Source organism: Diadema antillarum, unplaced genomic scaffold (genome assembly GCF_040938485.1).
Source record: "Diadema antillarum isolate AM-2024a unplaced genomic scaffold, OU_Dant_1.0 seq00000124_RagTag, whole genome shotgun sequence".
NCBI lineage: Eukaryota > Metazoa > Echinodermata > Echinoidea > Diadematoida > Diadematidae > Diadema > Diadema antillarum.
Genome location: NW_027271204.1, coordinates 418,754 through 436,800, shown reverse-complemented (window position 1 = coordinate 436,800; position 18,047 = coordinate 418,754). Strand labels below are relative to the sequence as shown.

Below are 18,047 nucleotides of genomic sequence, written 5' to 3'. Positions count from 1 at the left end.
AGAGGGGCCCACACTCTACAAGCTCTGTCTTTTTAGTGGGTCCCTCCGGTTTTTTTTTTTCACACAGTGCATATATTGAAAACTATTTCACTTTCGTTATCTTAGCAACTATTGCAATGTATCGCTACTGTTAGTTTTTTTTTGTGCTATTATTATTGTTTTCTCTGTACAATTGTATGCATTGATTTTGTCACTTAAGAAAGTGGGATTTATGTTTGTGTTATATATTGTGGAAAAAACGAATAAATATGAACTTGAACCGATAAGTCCACATTTGCCAAATGAAGATTTTTGCGATTAAAGGTCAGGAAAAATCAAGAGAACAAAAAAAAAATATTTGCTTCTTTTGACCATAACTTCAAAAATGTATCCTTTATATGTAGGGACCAATATGTCATTTAAAAAGTATTATTTTGTACTTTATGGCCGAGAAGGTACTTCAAAATCTTCAAAAATGGACTTAGCGGTTTTTTGCGAACAAACTCTTCATTTCGACTGATCATGAGAAATATCCCACAGTTGGGGCAAAATGTGATTAATTTACTTTGACGGCTTCGCCAATGACCTTACGAGAATCAGGTTTTCATCCAAAAGTGGTAGATAAATACTCTGACCCTTAATTCCTCATGGATCAATTAGCATTGTACGTGTTGAATATTACAGGTGTCCTTGATATAAAGCAAACTGAACAGTTCTACTCACTCTTCGCACTTACATATTTGGCTGCCATCTGTAGCATGGCAATTTTCGCTGTTTTTACCTGTAATTCGTATGTGATACATTTGGGGCCCGTTTCATACAGAGTTATGATTGATCTTACGCTCGCTTAATCAAGCCCAAACTCATTGAATCGAGCATAACATTATTTTGATTCCAAATTCGTTTCGTAAAGATACTTACCCCTGATTTGAAGCAAAATTATTGTTTAGCAGATCAAACACAACTTTTTTTTTAAATTTTATAAGTCTTTAGTTCAATCTTAAGATCAATATTTATAAAACAATTGAAACGGGCCCCTGCATATCTAACTCAATTTAAAAAAGGAAAATATTATTGATAAAAACTGGTTTGCTTTCTACGATTTGTTTAGATATAAACCGTTTTACACGAATAGTATAACAATAATAGTTCCATCGACATTTTTTTTTTCTGCTGTAAAGATTGTTCCCTCTAGTTACAGCGTTTGATTTCACAATGCGTTCAATTGACAACATAATATCCCCTGACCTTTCGTTTATACCGCGTATAGTATTAAGAGTCACGGCGTACATTCAGTACTTTGTGTATGGATTACTCTATTATGTGGATCAGTGCAGAGCCTTCCATTACAAGGCTCTGGATCAGTGCATGGCGGGACGCCCTCTGCGTTCGAGACACCTGAGCCGAATTCGGATGTTCTTCGAGTCTGCTTATTTCAAGCAGGTATGTACACTGCAGAACTGACCATTTCTTATTTGGGTGAATGGCGAACAGGTTAACATAGAGTTGACCGTACTCTTTTGCGTATGCCAGATAAGATCTTGATACGGAAATATCGTTTGGCCTGCGTCGGGATGCCATGGAGTTGGTCAGATCGGAGTTTCAAAGGTGTGAACACGCATTTTTCGTCATCATGAGGTCTTCACCTTTTGCTTTAATGTATTTGTTAAAATCATGTGGTTTAGTTAATCCTAATTTGACATCTTTCTGCAAAGTTAACAAATCGTCCAAATGGTCAAATAACGTATTCTTGTTTTGAGTGTTATTTTTTTTTTTTAACGAAATGCTTGGTCATGAAAACAAAACGATGCCTTAGGTGTGTAGATGAATTATCATTTAACTTTTCTTGAAAACAGGCAAGTGTGTTTTCGTAACTACATTGATTGCATTGCAAAAATCATACTTCTTAAGAGGTATGAAGGTTCATATATTATTACTTCAGACGCGTAGGGCCCTTTTGAAGGAGAACAGTAAATTCATTTGAATGAAGCTGCTCCTGCAAGTTGTCTTATCAATGCAACGTACGTAACATAGGAAGGAATGTAATAAAAAAAAAACAACACACACACACACAAATCAAAACAAACCAAAAATAAACGAATATTTTTTTTTTGTCTATATTTCTGGACATAACGTGACTCGATGTATATTACATATTTGGTAGTTTCACCTTCGATTACAACCATTTATTGCTAAAAAGGGTGTAATGCAGAATTTGTATACATTTGACTCACTGGCATATAAAGTGTTGATTATGGCTTGGCGGCGAGGTCTGCTAACTCGGAGTGCTCTTGTTATTACCATTAAATAAAAAGTATCATTATTCTTGATATTCGTAATATTTTTTATACTCGTCAAGAGTATCAAGAACATTTGAGAAAGAGCGATACCCATCGCTCGAAAATGTGTGTGCCGAAATAAACTGTTGGTGAATACAGCATGAATTTGGTTTCAGTTTCATTTATCACACAAACACTTGGACAATTACTCTCTCTCTCTACACCTGTACATTCACATTGAAAGAGCTGCAATGAAAATTAAACATAATCTTCATGTCACAATCATAATATTTATACACAAATTTATAGACTAAAATATATCAAATATACAAAAATCATTATACTTCTCCAACAACTTCCAAATTTTGTTTAAACATGTACTGAAAAAAAATAGGGTGGGCAGTGATGACATAAGAGATATTAATTACTTACATCTAAGATTATACATATCAAAACACATTGACGTGTAACTAGATTATCATGTCCGTATTCAGTTTGTAATATAATGTACAAAGCTTCGGGATGACTGTTGTAGGCTGTGAACAGGAAATAACTATAGGGCGCAATCTAAAGACAAATGTTCGGTTTTTCATTACAAATAAACCTATAAATCATTGGATGCGTAGATTTTCCATAAAGTGGGCCTGAGAATAATGCATTTGGGTGACAGCGGAAATCGTTTTCGTCATTACCTGAAACCTAGATTCATTTAGATGCATTTACACTTTTTCTTATTCGTTTTGTTGTTTACTTGGTTCTTATTTTGCTATTGCAATGATGTTTATCTTCCAAGTTTTCACAGATTGAAGCAAGCGAGTGTTTAGACTGGAAAAACGGTAAAAATGCAGAAATCAGTAACATTGTATCGATACTTCCACACAAAATAACACACTGAACACATGTACACACAAACACACACACGCTTTAACAAACAAATATGTTTTTCTGTTCTTCAATTTTGTGCCTTCGAATTTTCCTCTTATTGTATTCTGTACTAAACAAGCATGACAGAATAAAAAAAAACACCATTGTATACTCTTTCGTGCTCTGTTCCACGCAAATGAACATATTGTGAGTAAACCCATTCACGCAAAGATACACACACCATCTAATAACATAAAGTAGGAGTTACGTGCACGGTATAGCGGGGCAACAACGCGTGTGAAGTCACTGAGTGTCGCCCGTGAGATTGGAGTCACTCCTTAGCGACTTTCTTGCATTTGTCTTCATTAGCATACTACGCTCACTCACACAGGTGGCGCGAGGTAGGAAGAGAGTGGTTGTCACTGTGCGCCATTCGGAGCGTGCACGGATTCATCGTCTGCTGAGGATAATCTTTCAAGCATGCACTCCGCACAGTGCATTTGCGTACTGTGTGTGTGACAACACGTACTGAGAGCCTGAAGAGTCCCCAGCATACTAGTACTGTATGGTAACTGGAGAGTTAACCCATCACTGGGTTGTGTGTACGAGTGTACTGCGTCCTGTGCGTATCCGTGTGTGTCAGCAAACGTCGATTTTTATGAACCATATTGTGCGCTACATATCGCCGCTGTCTCATTTATTCAAATTTGCATGCTGTGGAATGGCAGTCATGCCTCACCTACATCTCGTATGTCTGCAGTTCAATGTCACAGTGACGAATTTGCGTGTGTACGCGTTATTTTGATGGATTTAATCGATCCTGGATAATGTTTCATCGGGACATTTTGTTCTGCCTTGCAGAAGATTGGGTGCTATCCACCACGACTGCAGATTTGAATGCGATTTTTCCGCGCCGCTGCTAACAGCTGTTACACTTCAAACTCGGTTCAAGTCTGCTGTAGATCGTGATGCCAGCCGCATCATAAAGGCAAGGATAAATATTGACAGTTAACGATCAGTGGTAAGTGTCAACTCCCCTTTTAAAGTGTGTTTCATACCGACGTATTTCAAAGAAAAACAAAATCCTGCTGCCGTTGTTGTTATTATCATTAAGATGCACTGTTTATTATGACGTATATTTATTTCACTTACTTGCACTTGAAAAGAAGAGAGTGACATATTCAGGGTCACTTTTTTTTTACTTCACCCTTAGCTATCAGACAAAAAAAAAGTTAAGAGAATATTGTTAACTCGATTCATCACTTCGCCATCAAAGTACATTGCCTCAAACATTTCAATTTCATTACGCACGGTGGAGGATTGTCCAACTCATCTAAAGCGTGATTTTTTTTTTTTTTTTTTTTACAGTTGACCTTGCGAACATGAGATTGAGTGTGACGAAATATCTGCGGGGGCAACCAACTGCTGAAACACGTTTTAGTTGAATCGATGTCGAGAAACCAAGGGAGCCACGTAAGACTCAAGCTGCGTTCCTGCGAAACTACAGAATTGCGTTTCTAAACGCGTTTAGTCGCTTATCAGACACAAAGTGTGGAGTACATCTTAGATAAGTCATTTGAAAATGCTGTACTTGTCATTTGTAATCACTTAATGACTTTATGAATCATCTGATGATCATTATGTTCGGCCTATAGTTCTGTCTCCTGGAGGATCCACCTAGTTTGATGTGTCAGTCAATTAGAATTGTATGTTACGTCGTTTAGCGTATAATACATTACAGAAATTATTTTATACAGTCGTAATTAGCCTTGTTTACATGCACTTTTACAGTATGTGTCATTGCCTGTATGTTGTAAAACAATCCTACAATACATCCACACGGTAAGTCTGTTAATATTTGCCACTCATGGACTTACCAATGACAATTGTTTTCTCCTTACATATCGTTTTACTTTTTGTCTTGTAAGCCATATGGTCTCATTGTTGGAGAGCGGCCGAAATATGGTATTTGTTTACAAGGACAGTTCAAATCAGTCCAACTGCAATGAGTAATACCAGATGGGATGCGATCTGTATAGCACTGCGTGGACTGATGTCGAGATACCGACTTTAAATTCGTTAAGTCCCTACACTGCAAAAAGTCCGGTGTTGAATAGTGGACACCGAGCTGGTGTTAAATTTTCGGTGCTCATTTATGGTGTTAAATTAACATCGGGTGTCATTTCCAAATATAAAACTGTTTTTTGAAGAGTTTCTTAGTAACTGCACTTCTTGTTGATCTTTAATTTAAACAAGACGATCAAGAATTTTACATTAGAATACTAGATTTTTGAAAAAATGTGAAAATAAATTTACACCACGGTAACACCAGCTGGTGTGGTCTCTTATTGAAGCTGGACGGGTGTTAAACCATTGATATTAACACCAACAAATATCAAATCAACACCATGTGGTGTCATTTTTGAATTAACACCAGTGCAGTGTCAAAATATCACCAGGATCACCAGGTACAGTGTCAAATTAACACCACGAAGTGTCAGGTGAACACTTTTCAACACCATCACAGTGCATTTTCTACACCTGTGGGTGTGGTCCTCTATTAACACTTGATCGGTGTTAAATTTAACACCCATGGTGTTAAATCTAACACCGATGTTTTTACAGTGTAAAAAAAAAACACCCCGCATATTGTGGTTTGGTACTCTATCTTGGGATCATGATACTTTCTGTAGAGCACCAAAGTGATGATGTCACAATCTTTCGACATCGCATGAGTCGAAACCAGGTGCGAGCATGACAAGTAAAAATAGTACTCACAGACCGGGGCCAGTTGAGGTTATTTAAAGAACCAGTTTCCATGGCGATGAATGGCTATGACATCACACTTTGGCACTCTATTCGTTGTCATTGTTTTATAAATTATTCAAAGAAATTCAGAGGTGCCATATTACTGAATGACATCATTCCTATGGCAATGGAGGATAGCAATGTATTACAGTAGGTTAGTTACTTCCTGATAGCTTTTCTCCAACAACCTACATTTTGTGTTAGTTGGCAAACGGTCAGTCGTTAAATCAGGATAATATTCCTTATTCTCAAGGTTCGCTCGTGTGAAAATGTTCTAAGGTTCGTTATTCTGAATTACCAAATTCAGTATACGTATAGATGTTCGTTTACTATTCAATCCGAGATTGAAAAGAAGAGGTTCATTAATTCGAATGTCTATGAAAATATTTCGAAAGTTCGTCATTCCCGACATTGAAATAAGGTTCGTTATTCCTATGGTTCGTTATTCCGAAAATAAAATAAAGTTCGTTCCGCAGAAAGTTTGTTAAACAGAAACACACAACTTCCTATTATAGTCTACACATATACGTTTACTCATCTGAAAATGGGGAAAAAAAAGGTGGGGAGGGGGTTGTTAATCCGAACATTAATTGAAGCATGGACCTACTACACATGGACTAGTAACGAATGTCTTTCTTTGATCCAATCATTACCGCCGCCACCTGACTATTGTGCATCTTAATGAGTACATTCAGGTGCTTGGATAATGACGATTGTGCAATCGTGCATTGTCCCTGACAAAAGAACCATTCTCTCGTTGCAGTCCTATTTTGCTGAGGTGCCTTTTCAGACTCAACTGCCTTTGCATAAACACAGATGAAAGGGACCAGTAAACCCAAAAATATGACAGTTTTCCTGTTACAAAATTGAAAATTACTGAAGTAGAGTCTTGTGGACAATCATGTAACATGGCTTAATGATGGGACAGTCATATTGTCATCTCCGGTTACTGTCCATGTTTACTCTGGAACAATGTGCGAAAAATGTGAAAAATAGATTACAAATCGCATCCAACCTGCCAAAATAATTGTTTTCTCTTGTAAAGTATGCGCATTTCGCAAATGAAATTACTTAAGCGACAATGTCCCAATGTACACTACAACTGCACGTGAATTTTTCTTGATTTAAAAGAAATACTATCTTCTGCGCATGTACTTTTTATAGTTCTCAAAGCGTCATCTTGATTTTATCCAGGCTGGCTGTCGGCGGTGATATTAGATCAAAGCAGGAAAGCATGCTTACAATGCTTTTGTGCTACTTTTGACAGAACCAGGTGCATGAATTAATTCACGAACGATGAACGTCCATGTGTAGTAGGTCCATGATTGAAGTGTCCATGGGCCTTACAGTCTGTATTCGTCATTTTCAGAATTACGAACTTTCGGAAAACGAAAATGATTTCATTTTCGGATTAACAAACCTTCGGAATAACGAATCTTCGGAAAAGTTAACTGTAACCGTTAAATTGTACATCCTGCATGTGTTGTTGTCTTATAGGCTGCGTTTATCTAAAAACTTTCTGAGGCAGAATCACGATCCTAAACGCGTTTGAGGCATTTTCAGGGGTTAGATAAACGCAACCGTGTTTTTAAACGCGTTTAGAAACGCCGTTTTGAAACGCCTTTCAAGTGGCGTTTTGAAACACGTTTGATGTTTGAGACCACGATCGCAGTTCTGTGAGTACGTAATGCCGGTTTGAAACGCGTTTATATCTCAAGGTCAAATCGCAGCTGTTTCCGGTTGTGCTCTCTACCCGTTATTTGTGTGTGACTGAGGAGTCATGTTTGGTGGTATGCAGTTGACCTTTACTTCCCGGGTCAAATGGCGCAAAGCAGCTGCGCAGTGACACCACTCGAATCGCGATTGTAATATGATGGTTAGATAAACGCGGCTCCCCGAGAATCGCGTTTCAAACGACGTTTGCAAACACCGTTCCAAACGCATTTTGAAACGTGATTCTCTCTCTTTGATACTCAGCTGACAATGGAACGTACATTAATTTTTCTCACTTTCGTCGATTTCTTGCATAAGACAACGTATACACATACTATTGATATGACACTCTCCCCGGAGCAATTTCGTATTTAATGCCTGACTTACCTTTCTCGACATCCGGGCAATCCTCTCTCAAACTGGGTAAAAAATAATGTCAAGCTGTAAGATATGTTATGCGTGTTCTATGGATTACAGAAATAACGAAATCAAGACGTCACAAACATAACCTGCATTTACCTGACTGTCTTTCCCCATGTTTTTATCAAATGCAGGTCAACGCAGACACGTGGATCGCCGTTAATGAATGAACGCCGTTGTTTGTGACCGTCAAATAACGGCGTCCAATTCGTTTGATTTTCACCTCATGGCGGCCGAGACCTCACGTTAACACTCAGCAGCGTTCTTTATTTGGATAAGAAATGTGCCATTCATTTGCAGGACGTAGGAACCTATAATTCGCACATTATCTGAACGAGCACCGCTTTGATTCAGGCGTTCCCAACAGACATTTGGTTTCTCTGTGGTGGAAGGTGGCTTGCTTCAATTGTGTGCGTGCATGGTCTCCCTTGATCGCGGTTGTGTTGACTATAATTGACAAGCGGAAAAGGTTGCGACGATGGGGACTGGTATTCGAGCGGACAGTGTGCGGACCTTCTTCGGGGGCTGCCTGGAGCGGCTGACCCGCACCAAGACGCTCCGCCACGAGGACCTGACCCAAAGCGAGCTGAAGAGATGCCTGGGCCTGCTCGATCTCACCGCCATTGGAGTCGGCAGCACGCTGGGGGCTGGTATCTACGTGCTGGCGGGGCAAGTAGCCCGCGAGGTTGCCGGACCAGCCATCGTGCTGTCCTTTCTCGTGGCAGCTGTGGTATCCTTACTCTCAGGTGAGTGCCATCCCTTAGACGGCACGCAAGGAAGCACAGTAGGCGTTTTCACATCAGCCCGATGTTTCGAAATAGCGCGCTATTTTCTGACTTGGGAAATTAACCCGATCACGAAATAGCGCGCTATTTGATAATGTGAACACAAATTAGCGCGCTAATTGATCGAGAAAATTTCTCGAGTCCAACTCGGGAAATTTTCGAAATAGCAGGATAATTAATGCGAACTAGCGCGCTATTTGATAATGTTCGGGCTGATGTGAATAGGAAATGAAATAGCGCGCTAATTTGGGATCGCGAAAAATATCTCGAGCTTGGATTTTTATCGGGCTGATGTGAAAACACCTAGTGAGAGAAAATTGTAGACTATGAAAGCTTTACATACTTTCACTTGACAAAATTGGTAAGAATATGGTAATGACGTCATTGCCGCAAAAAAAAAATGCCCAATTGACCTGTACACAAATGAAACTTTGGTTTGTTGTTTTTTTAAACGATTCAATCAACATGGCAAATTATTACAAATTCTTTTCTTTTTTTTTTGCCGATTTGTATGTATGGAGATGTATGTATAATTATGAATTACAGTCCGCATACAGTAGTCGGTTGATTATCGCCTCCGAAAAAAAAAATATAACGTTTTGTTTCTGAGAACCTTATGTGACGACAACTGTCATATCCATTCTTCCCTTCGTTTGTTTGATATAGACTGCTAAGGTTTCGCTGAAACATGCGAAACATGCAATTTGTGCAACTTTTTAATCCCATAGCCCCTATAACGTGCCATTCCAAGAAACTTCTAACCTTCGGCTTAATTTAACTTTATTACGATCATCAAATTGACATTGGAGTGGAATTTCAATTAGAACTTAGCGATCAGAACTACTACTATCCATGATGCACAATCAGAGATGCTTAAAGGGATTAATGTACATAGTATTTGTCGAGACCTAACTTCAGGTTTCTTAACATTTTTGATGAGATAATGAAAACTTGTAATGAAATGTGATAGACATGTTATTTCATGAGGAATTCAATGTTTATTTGATGAAAATTTTGTTTGAAATGGCCGAAATATCCAAAACAGAGCTATCATAATAACAGGTGGGACCCATCTGTTGGCAATCACTTTGTTTTACTGTGTTTTTAGATGTCTCAGCCCAGCCAAAACTAATTTTCATCAAATGAACTTTAAATTCCTCTTAGAATGGTCTGTACTATTTCACAAGTTATTTCTTGGTTTCTCGCAACTACAGAAAAGATACAAGCCCAATTCTCATTTCCACATATACTATATCATCCCTTTAAAAGCGAACGTGAACTTTTGCGATTTAACTAAACACACACGCACAACGCACGCTCATACACAAATACTCGCCAAGGAAATGCCAGCCCTTACAATGCCTTATATCGCATTAGTACAGTCAATAAGGGACTAACACCCGACGTGTCATCAATATATTATTATTATCTTCGCGCGGACAGTGTTTAATAGTCAACTTTGATATGATCAGACTCGGGGTGCTTCACATACACTAGTAGACCAGAATCCCTAAATGCCCTTGCGCACACGCAGCTTGGCGCTTTGGATGTGTTGTATACATACTGTCTGCTCTGACCTCCATACTCACGTTCCACACATAACTTTTGAATCGACAGCTGTATTTTCATGGCAAATAGTAACTTCTGCGGCATTGTACTCATGCACTGAAACATTAACAAACACCAAACAAGGACGTAATGTTAGGACTCGTACACTTATTTACTTTAAGAATTTAGCCTTTCTGTAAAGGCAGAAGTTGCAAAATAGTACACTGAACTCCCCCGAAACTAAGCCCATTCCCACATGATATAATGCACGCCCCTCCCCCCCCCCCCCCGCCTCTAGGGAACGTTGCAATTCAATGTCACGGTGGCAATTGTTGTTTGAATATGTATGTAGTGATAGGGGGTGCTGTGGAATAGTGGATACGATTCCAACTTCAAACCAAAGGACCCGAGCTCAACTCCCGCCCAGTACTTATACGTCCTTGTCAATATGTTTTTAACCCACCATGTCCCTCTTGACCCAGATGTAAACGGGTACCTGGCCCTCTGGTAGAGCAGTGGCAACACTGAAAAGGCTACTCTGGATAAATAAATCCCCATCTTAACAGGCCACTAAACTTACGGTAGTCTCGGGGTTCCCTCCGTCGAAGATAGTTACCCTGGAAAAGATTGTGCCTGTTTTAAGACGCAACACAGTGGACAACCTCCGGAGAGCCCACTGAGAGCCTCCAGAGAAACCTTACCCTGCGATCGACCAGGGTAGACATGGGGTAGCCTCCGGCGGTTCGCCCGAGGCTACCCCGCGAAGTTGTCTGTCAAGACGCTCGTTGGGTGAATCTTCCCCGGAGGCGTCATGAGACCAGTGCTATTATCCGGTGACCAACACTGAACTCCAGCCTTGTAAACGTCTGTGCAGCGCGTACAGTTATGTGTTAATACAGTCGTCACACTCAGCGAGTTCTGTTTATAGGTTGAATTGTATCGTAACAGGCATGTTCTGATTTGAAAAGATGTGGCTGATTCATTGATTTATACTTTTTTATTTCTTTCTTGAAGCAACTTTAAAGGAAGTGCGTTTGCACGGTAAACATATTTTAAGGGAAAAGAAAGACTATAATTCAAACGCCTCTGTGTCATGTGTGTAGGTATTAGTTCAAACCGTATGGGTAAACCGTAGGGTTAGGGTTAGGGTCAGAGGAAGGGCCTGGGGTAATTGTCCAAGGGGTAATTTCCCTTAACACGGCAAACATGTCATGTATCAGTGCAAACGTGCACATTAGTACGCAAACTCATGCAACTGCAATTGTGCAATGACGACGGTGTCAGCACATCTATCTGTCGTGTAATTGGCCGAGGAGAGCGTATCCTCCCCGGACACTTGCCGGAGGTTTTCGAGCAATGTCTGTTAAAACTGGGCACTCGACGTTCAACCCGTGGGTATGGAATCTGTGTGGAATGTAAACACGGGGGGATTCTTCGCCGGAGAACGCCCACTGAGGAATCTAGACTTAATTATTATGTAAATATTCATCAATATATCATCGTTTATGATCAGGACCAAACACTAGCTGTGATCAGGTGTCCTGCGCGGGGCTCTTAAAATGGTCGGGCCACCAAATTTCCAGAAGGTTATCTCTTGGTGGCCCGATCGGGCGGCTAAAATTTAAAATGGATTTTTATACATGTATTTCCTTTTATTTATCCTTAGGTTTCTCTTCCAATCCACCAAAACTTCAAATTTGAATATTTTAGTCAGCCGAACGGGCCACCGGAGGGAACAAAAAAAAATTATCGTCGTGCCTTGCGTACACATTGTATACGAACAACTTCCAAACCACCTGCGGCCCGTTAAGGCCGTGTCACACATTTCCGGTAAGCCTTGCGTGCGACTTGTGAAGAACAATTTTTACTACCCGGACGTCCCCGCAGATGACCGGCACATGACGGTACCTAGCAGGTATCTCTCTCGTAGTCGAACGGAGGTGCGCACGCAAATCTTTTTACCCTCAACCATGTTTAGGCCCTGTCACACATTTCCGGGCATGCTACGCGGGCTTGTTGTTTGTGGGGATTTTTCAGCATACCGGACAATTTCTTAGGGCGGACAAGGATTTGGGCGAGTCATGTGTCTTACTTGCTGGACGCGATCTATGTTCTACTTGCGGGTATACTGTGTGACCTGTGTACCAGTCGCATGGGTGCTGCCAACTCAGTGAAGGAATTCCTCTGAAGGAATGGCAAAAGTTCCACAGAATGCCATTATCTTGGCTGCATACAGGGACTGCGAAGTACCTGCGTGGGAGTTGCCTGCGAGGTGCTGCCGCTAAGGGCCTCCTACTGGCGTTCTGCGTGGACTTCTCGGGGCATCCCCGCGACTCACCCGGAAAAAGTTTTGGTCATGCTTCAGACTTGGCTGCAGTTAAATGGGACTAGCGTGCCCATCTCCGGGCAACTACAGGCGAGATACGCGCTAGGTACTGTCAGGTGAGGACCAACTGCGTAGAGCTCCGGGTTGCACATTTGTTTCCCCGCAAGTCAAGCCGCAAAACTTCCCCAGATACGGTATGACAAGGCCTTGAGCATGCTCAAATCTTGTTCCGAGTATTAAAGTCGTAGAGGTTCGCTCTCAGAGGTACACGCAGAACACCAGTAGGAGACCCTTAAGGCCGTGTCACACCAGCCTTGCGTGCGACTTGCAAAGAACAATTTTGACTACCCGGAGGTCCCCGTAGATATCCGCACATGACAGTACCTAGCATGTATCTCCAAAGTAGTCGCCCGGAGGTGTGCACGCATAATTTTTTTTTTACGGAAACGGATTTGTGCGAGTCAGCGCATGAGTCTTACTTGCTGGACGCGTTATACTTGCGAGTATACTGTGTGACCTTTGTACCAGTCGCGTGGGGGCTGACAACTTAGTGAAGGAATTCCTCTAATGGAATGGCTGAAATCTCACAGAATTTCATTATCTTGGCTGCATACGGGACTGCGAAGTACCTGCGTGGGAATTGCCTGGGAAGTACTTGCCGCTAAGGGTCTCCTACTGGCGTTTTGCGTGGACCTCTACGGGCATTCCCGCGACTCACCCGGAAAAAGTTTTGGTCATGCTCAAAACTTGGCTGCGGTTAAATCGGACTTGCGTGAGCACCTCCGGGCAACTACGATGTACGCGCTAGATACTGTCAGGTGCGGACCAACTGCGGAGAGCTCCTTGGAGTTGTTTCACCGCAAGTCAAGCCGCAGAAGTCCCCCCGTACGGTATGACAAGGCATGAATGAAAATTGCAAACATTCTTGTTCGCCCGCTGAAAATCTTCTACGTGCTGGAAACTACCTCCTCGCCACAAACCCGCGTTATGGTGTGACACGGCCTTTACCGGCAGCACCTCTCAGTACCTGTAAATCGCTCGTAAAAGAAAACGGATCGGTTTCAAAGCTCTCAGGTAGGTCACACGGAATACAAGCAATTATTTAAGTAGAAGATAAGTACGACGCATGTAGTACGTAAAAAACAAGTGCGAAACTCGCAAATATTCTTGTCCGCCCGGGAAAATTCTCCTACGTGCTGGAAAATCCCTCCTCGCAACAAGCTCGACTAGCTTGCCCGGAAAGGTGTTGACACGGCCTCTAGGCAAACCATAATGTCAAATGATGTCTTATACACATACTTATGCCATACAAGAAACACTTTTCTTCAAGGCTTTGGTTCGGCAGACGCGAATCCTTTTCAGAAAAAGAGAAAGAAAATTCGTCGGAATAGGAGGAAAACCTTTCTGAATAAAAGGTTTAGGAACAAAAAAAAAAAGCTAAGATCAGTGACAGCGTGTATTGTGTGCGAGAATCGTATGAACAATGAATAGAAGGTTACAGTCCTCATTCTAATTGCTGTCTTTGCCGTCCTTTAAACATGCTCCAGGAAATGATTGTGTCTTCATCGTGTATCTCTTGTGTCCATGGAAGAAAAGTTTGACTATTGCTAATGATTGCAAGTGCATTCTCCCCCTCTCTTTTAAAGATCCTATATGAAGGGAATAAATGTTCGTAAAATTCGTTTGTAGATGAAATATATGTTGGTAATTGACCAATTATGCAAAAAGTTTGGCTCAAATCCCCGCAAGCATCTAGATATCCGCTATTTGCAAGTCCCAAACATCCCCCTCCCTCCCCCTCGAAAACCAGCCACAGTACGGGACTCCAAAAGTTGTGACGTCACGCCAGGGTAGTTAGAGCCACGGGCCCCGGATGCTCTGTAGAAAAGCATTTGGCATCGGGAAAGAATTTCTGTCAATTTTTTTTCAAAGTCTGAAATCTCTGCTATTTATACTTTTGACACCAACTCTTTACTGTTTGTCTACACTTAATAGTATTATCATGAACTGCTTCTTCTCAAACAATTATTTTGTATTACTATGATCTGCAACAAGCCCAAATTTCACACAATTATCACAATTTTCTCCTCATAGTTTTGGTGCGAAAGTAGATCCGGTCGGCCGTCGGTCGGTATGACGTATCACCTCGCAGCTCGTATCGTATGCATTGTACGTACGTACGTGCGGTTCACATTTGTATCATCGTAACTTTTTCATAGCGGTTCGTTTCGAAATTTCGCGTCGATCAATTTTGAGCTTTCACTCCTTCCGAAAATGGCCGAGAACAGTGAGTTATCAGAGTGATCTTTTTATGGACTTTGAGGAGTACGTTAGTGAAGAGGAATGAAGCGACAAAAGCAGAGAAGGGGACGAGAATATAGACGAGGACGATGGAAGTTGGGAAGATGTAAGCTGGGGAGAGGACGATGGAGAAGTGGGAGAGCAAGGTGCTGTCGACGTCAATCCAGCCGGGGAAGCAGCGGCAGGGCCACGGGTGCCGCAACCCTATGAGCCGCTGCCTTTCGATGGAGATGGAATGGCAAACGACGGGGATGCTCCTCGTCTCGATTTTAGACATATTCATTAAGACATATTTCAAATTTCATGGCGAAATGATGTTTCTATCTTGAGAAATTTAACTTTGAAATCACAGCAATATCACCCCATTTTTTTACGAGCACGCATGAAAATGTGACCCAAATCATGTTTGCAAACAACGCCGAAAAGCTGCATTCGCGTGTGGATCTCCAGCGATCAGATAATGAGCGTACAGCGGTTAGAAAATACGCGTAACAAGCGCAGAAGCCACTCCCCCTATGTGTTGTCATACCCTGTGTGCGCTGCGTGCGTACGTACGTGCTCGGTATTCAGTTTACATTCGATTCACATGTACCGTATTGAGCGCCCTACAACACGTACGAACCCCGCGTATGTATGCAGGCGCAGCTAGCTAGCAGCAGCTAGGCAGCCCCGCCGGTAAAATTCGGGGAGCCGAGCGGACGAGAGAGCATCGCGATTGCAAGCCAGGGCAGCCGGCATGGCGAGCATGGTTACGTTCGCACTTTGGCTAAGCGGACATGATTGTATTCACAACCGACTTCTCGGCTTTATAGTGCCAGTGACTCGAGCATCGCGAGTGCACTTTCGAAATATAAATGCCATATAAATGAACAACGATAAGATCATAACCAATCCACAAGTAAACTAATAATAGTAGACAGAAATTTAGTCTGGTTGTTTTGCAAGACGTACGTGATTTGTGAGCGTGACTGTATCCGATATGTACAGTACAGGGTGCGTGCTATGCTGTGATGCGTGTTGTAGGCCTATAGGAGCTATCGCAAGCGACACCAGCCCAGTTTCCTGCCTCGATATGCACATCATACACAACACATACACACACACACGTAGTGACACACACACACGTAGTGACACACACACACAGAGGTAGCTCTTTGCTGGCAGCATCTGGCGTCCGCACCGTACCGCGCGCTGGCACGTACAGAGTCGCATCACTCGCGGATTAATCTTTTACGCGGGACGTTATTTTTCCAACCAAAATAAAACTAAAAAAGTCCTCTCAAAATTCTAAATTTTCTGAATATTATGTGATGTATCAAAAAATCGTTCACTAGAACATTTTTTTCTAATAATTCTTAAACAAATTAGAACATAAAATCCATCATAAGAGAGCGATATGACGCAATTTTAAAGCTTTGACAGCACTGCATTTGCGTGGACATAAGAGGGAATACCCTTACGTGACATCATAATCTAGGGGTCTTGACTCAACGGGGAATAAGGCTTCGATATTTTGACGAAATTTGAACGCATATTCCTCAAAAACCAACCTTTTTAGGGGTTTGAAAGATGTGAGATAGGAAAGTATGGTTAATAAGCCTTTCAAAAACACAAACAGTCCAGTTTTTGGCGATCGGCTTCTTATGTGAACTTTAAGAACATGCGTCTAATTATGTGAGAAGATAATCAGTTCTATGGACCTGCCATATAGGGTACTCGATACAAGAGAAGTATTGGAAGATTATTGTCACTTTGTGTGTTTTAGGTAAGAGACCGCGAAAAGCGTTTTTGTTTTTTGTTTTTATTTAAAGTGTGTGTGTGTGGGGGGGGGGGGGGTTGGGAGGGGAAGGACGCAGACGATGCCAGTCCTGAACAGGACGATGTGGAGTGGACATCTGTACGAGAATTTAAAGTAAACGAATCATGTCCACCTGGCCCAACAAACAGTGAAAGTGCTCGTGGGCTCTTTGGTAGAAATTTGTTGTGCTCTTGAATCTATATTATAGATCTTGTATACTTTTCTTTCTGATTAATAGTTTTGAATGGGAAAATGGTTCCAGTGAAATATTCTCCCGACACATTTCATTCGCCCTGCACAATGGGGGTGACGTGGAATTAAGCATGAATGTATACCAAGTTGCTAAAATTATTTGTCGAGTTCCACTCAGTGCGTATTAACAAGATCATAAAATCATAAAGGCATGTACTTCATTGTCTTGTTTTTTTGTCAATCAGAGTATGCGGATCCTCTCGGTTTGTTTTCTTTGTTTTCTTTGTTTTCTTCTTACAATAGAAATTATAAACCTTCATAAATCCTCGAAGACCGTAGTTAGATATTTTATTGGCAATGGTGCATTTTCTTTGACCTTTTCAATAACAGACATTCCTCTGAACATGCACTACGTCAGAGACCTGTGTACAAAAGTAAAGGCACACACGCAGTATAAATAATGAACACATATTGCTGTCTCATATTTTCATCTCCCATATGTTGTGCACGATTCATACACGCCGTATCAGTCAACCGTAGAATCCCGGAGGTTAATCTGTACAATCGCGGGCATAATGAGGAAAAGGATTGGGGGGGGGGGGGGGGGGGGGGGGGAGCACCGTACCATTCTAATCTTTATATTGCTACCGTTGTTGTTCTCACGCACCTGCTTTTTTTTGCCTTGAATTTAGTTTGTCTGTCTGTCTGTGTGTGTGAGTGTGAGTGTATGTGTGTGTGTGCGTGTGTGTGCGTGTGTGTGTGTGTGTGTGTGTGTGCGTGTGTGTGCGCGTGTGTGTGTATGTGTGTGTGTGTGTGTGTGTATTTGAAACATTGCGGTGTCTGAAAAATTCAGCAATTGTACACTTGGCCAGATGGGCTATACAAGGCAGTATTCAACTCCATGAATAAACACGCCAGCGTACAAATTGTGTTCTCACTCCAAATTAAGAGAACACAACTGGGAAAGCATCCGGGGAAAACATCACCATAATTTATGATAGTACAACCTCTAACACTATGCTGTCTTGAGAAAT

At 41.5% G+C, this 18,047-nt stretch overlaps 1 protein-coding gene across 1 annotated transcript in view; it reads left to right on the top strand.

The window, feature by feature from the left end:
- The first annotated feature begins 3,952 nt into the window (after positions 1–3,952).
- The window catches only part of LOC139727305 (high affinity cationic amino acid transporter 1-like), a 37,540-nt gene continuing 23,445 nt past the window's right edge, over positions 3,953–18,047 (top strand). Inside the window, exons 1-2 of the mRNA XM_071638260.1 lie at positions 3,953–4,143; positions 8,198–8,809. Coding sequence (XP_071494361.1) covers positions 8,542–8,809 — 268 coding nt within the window. The 5' untranslated portion in view covers positions 3,953–4,143; positions 8,198–8,541. The remainder of the gene's footprint in view (positions 4,144–8,197; positions 8,810–18,047) is intronic.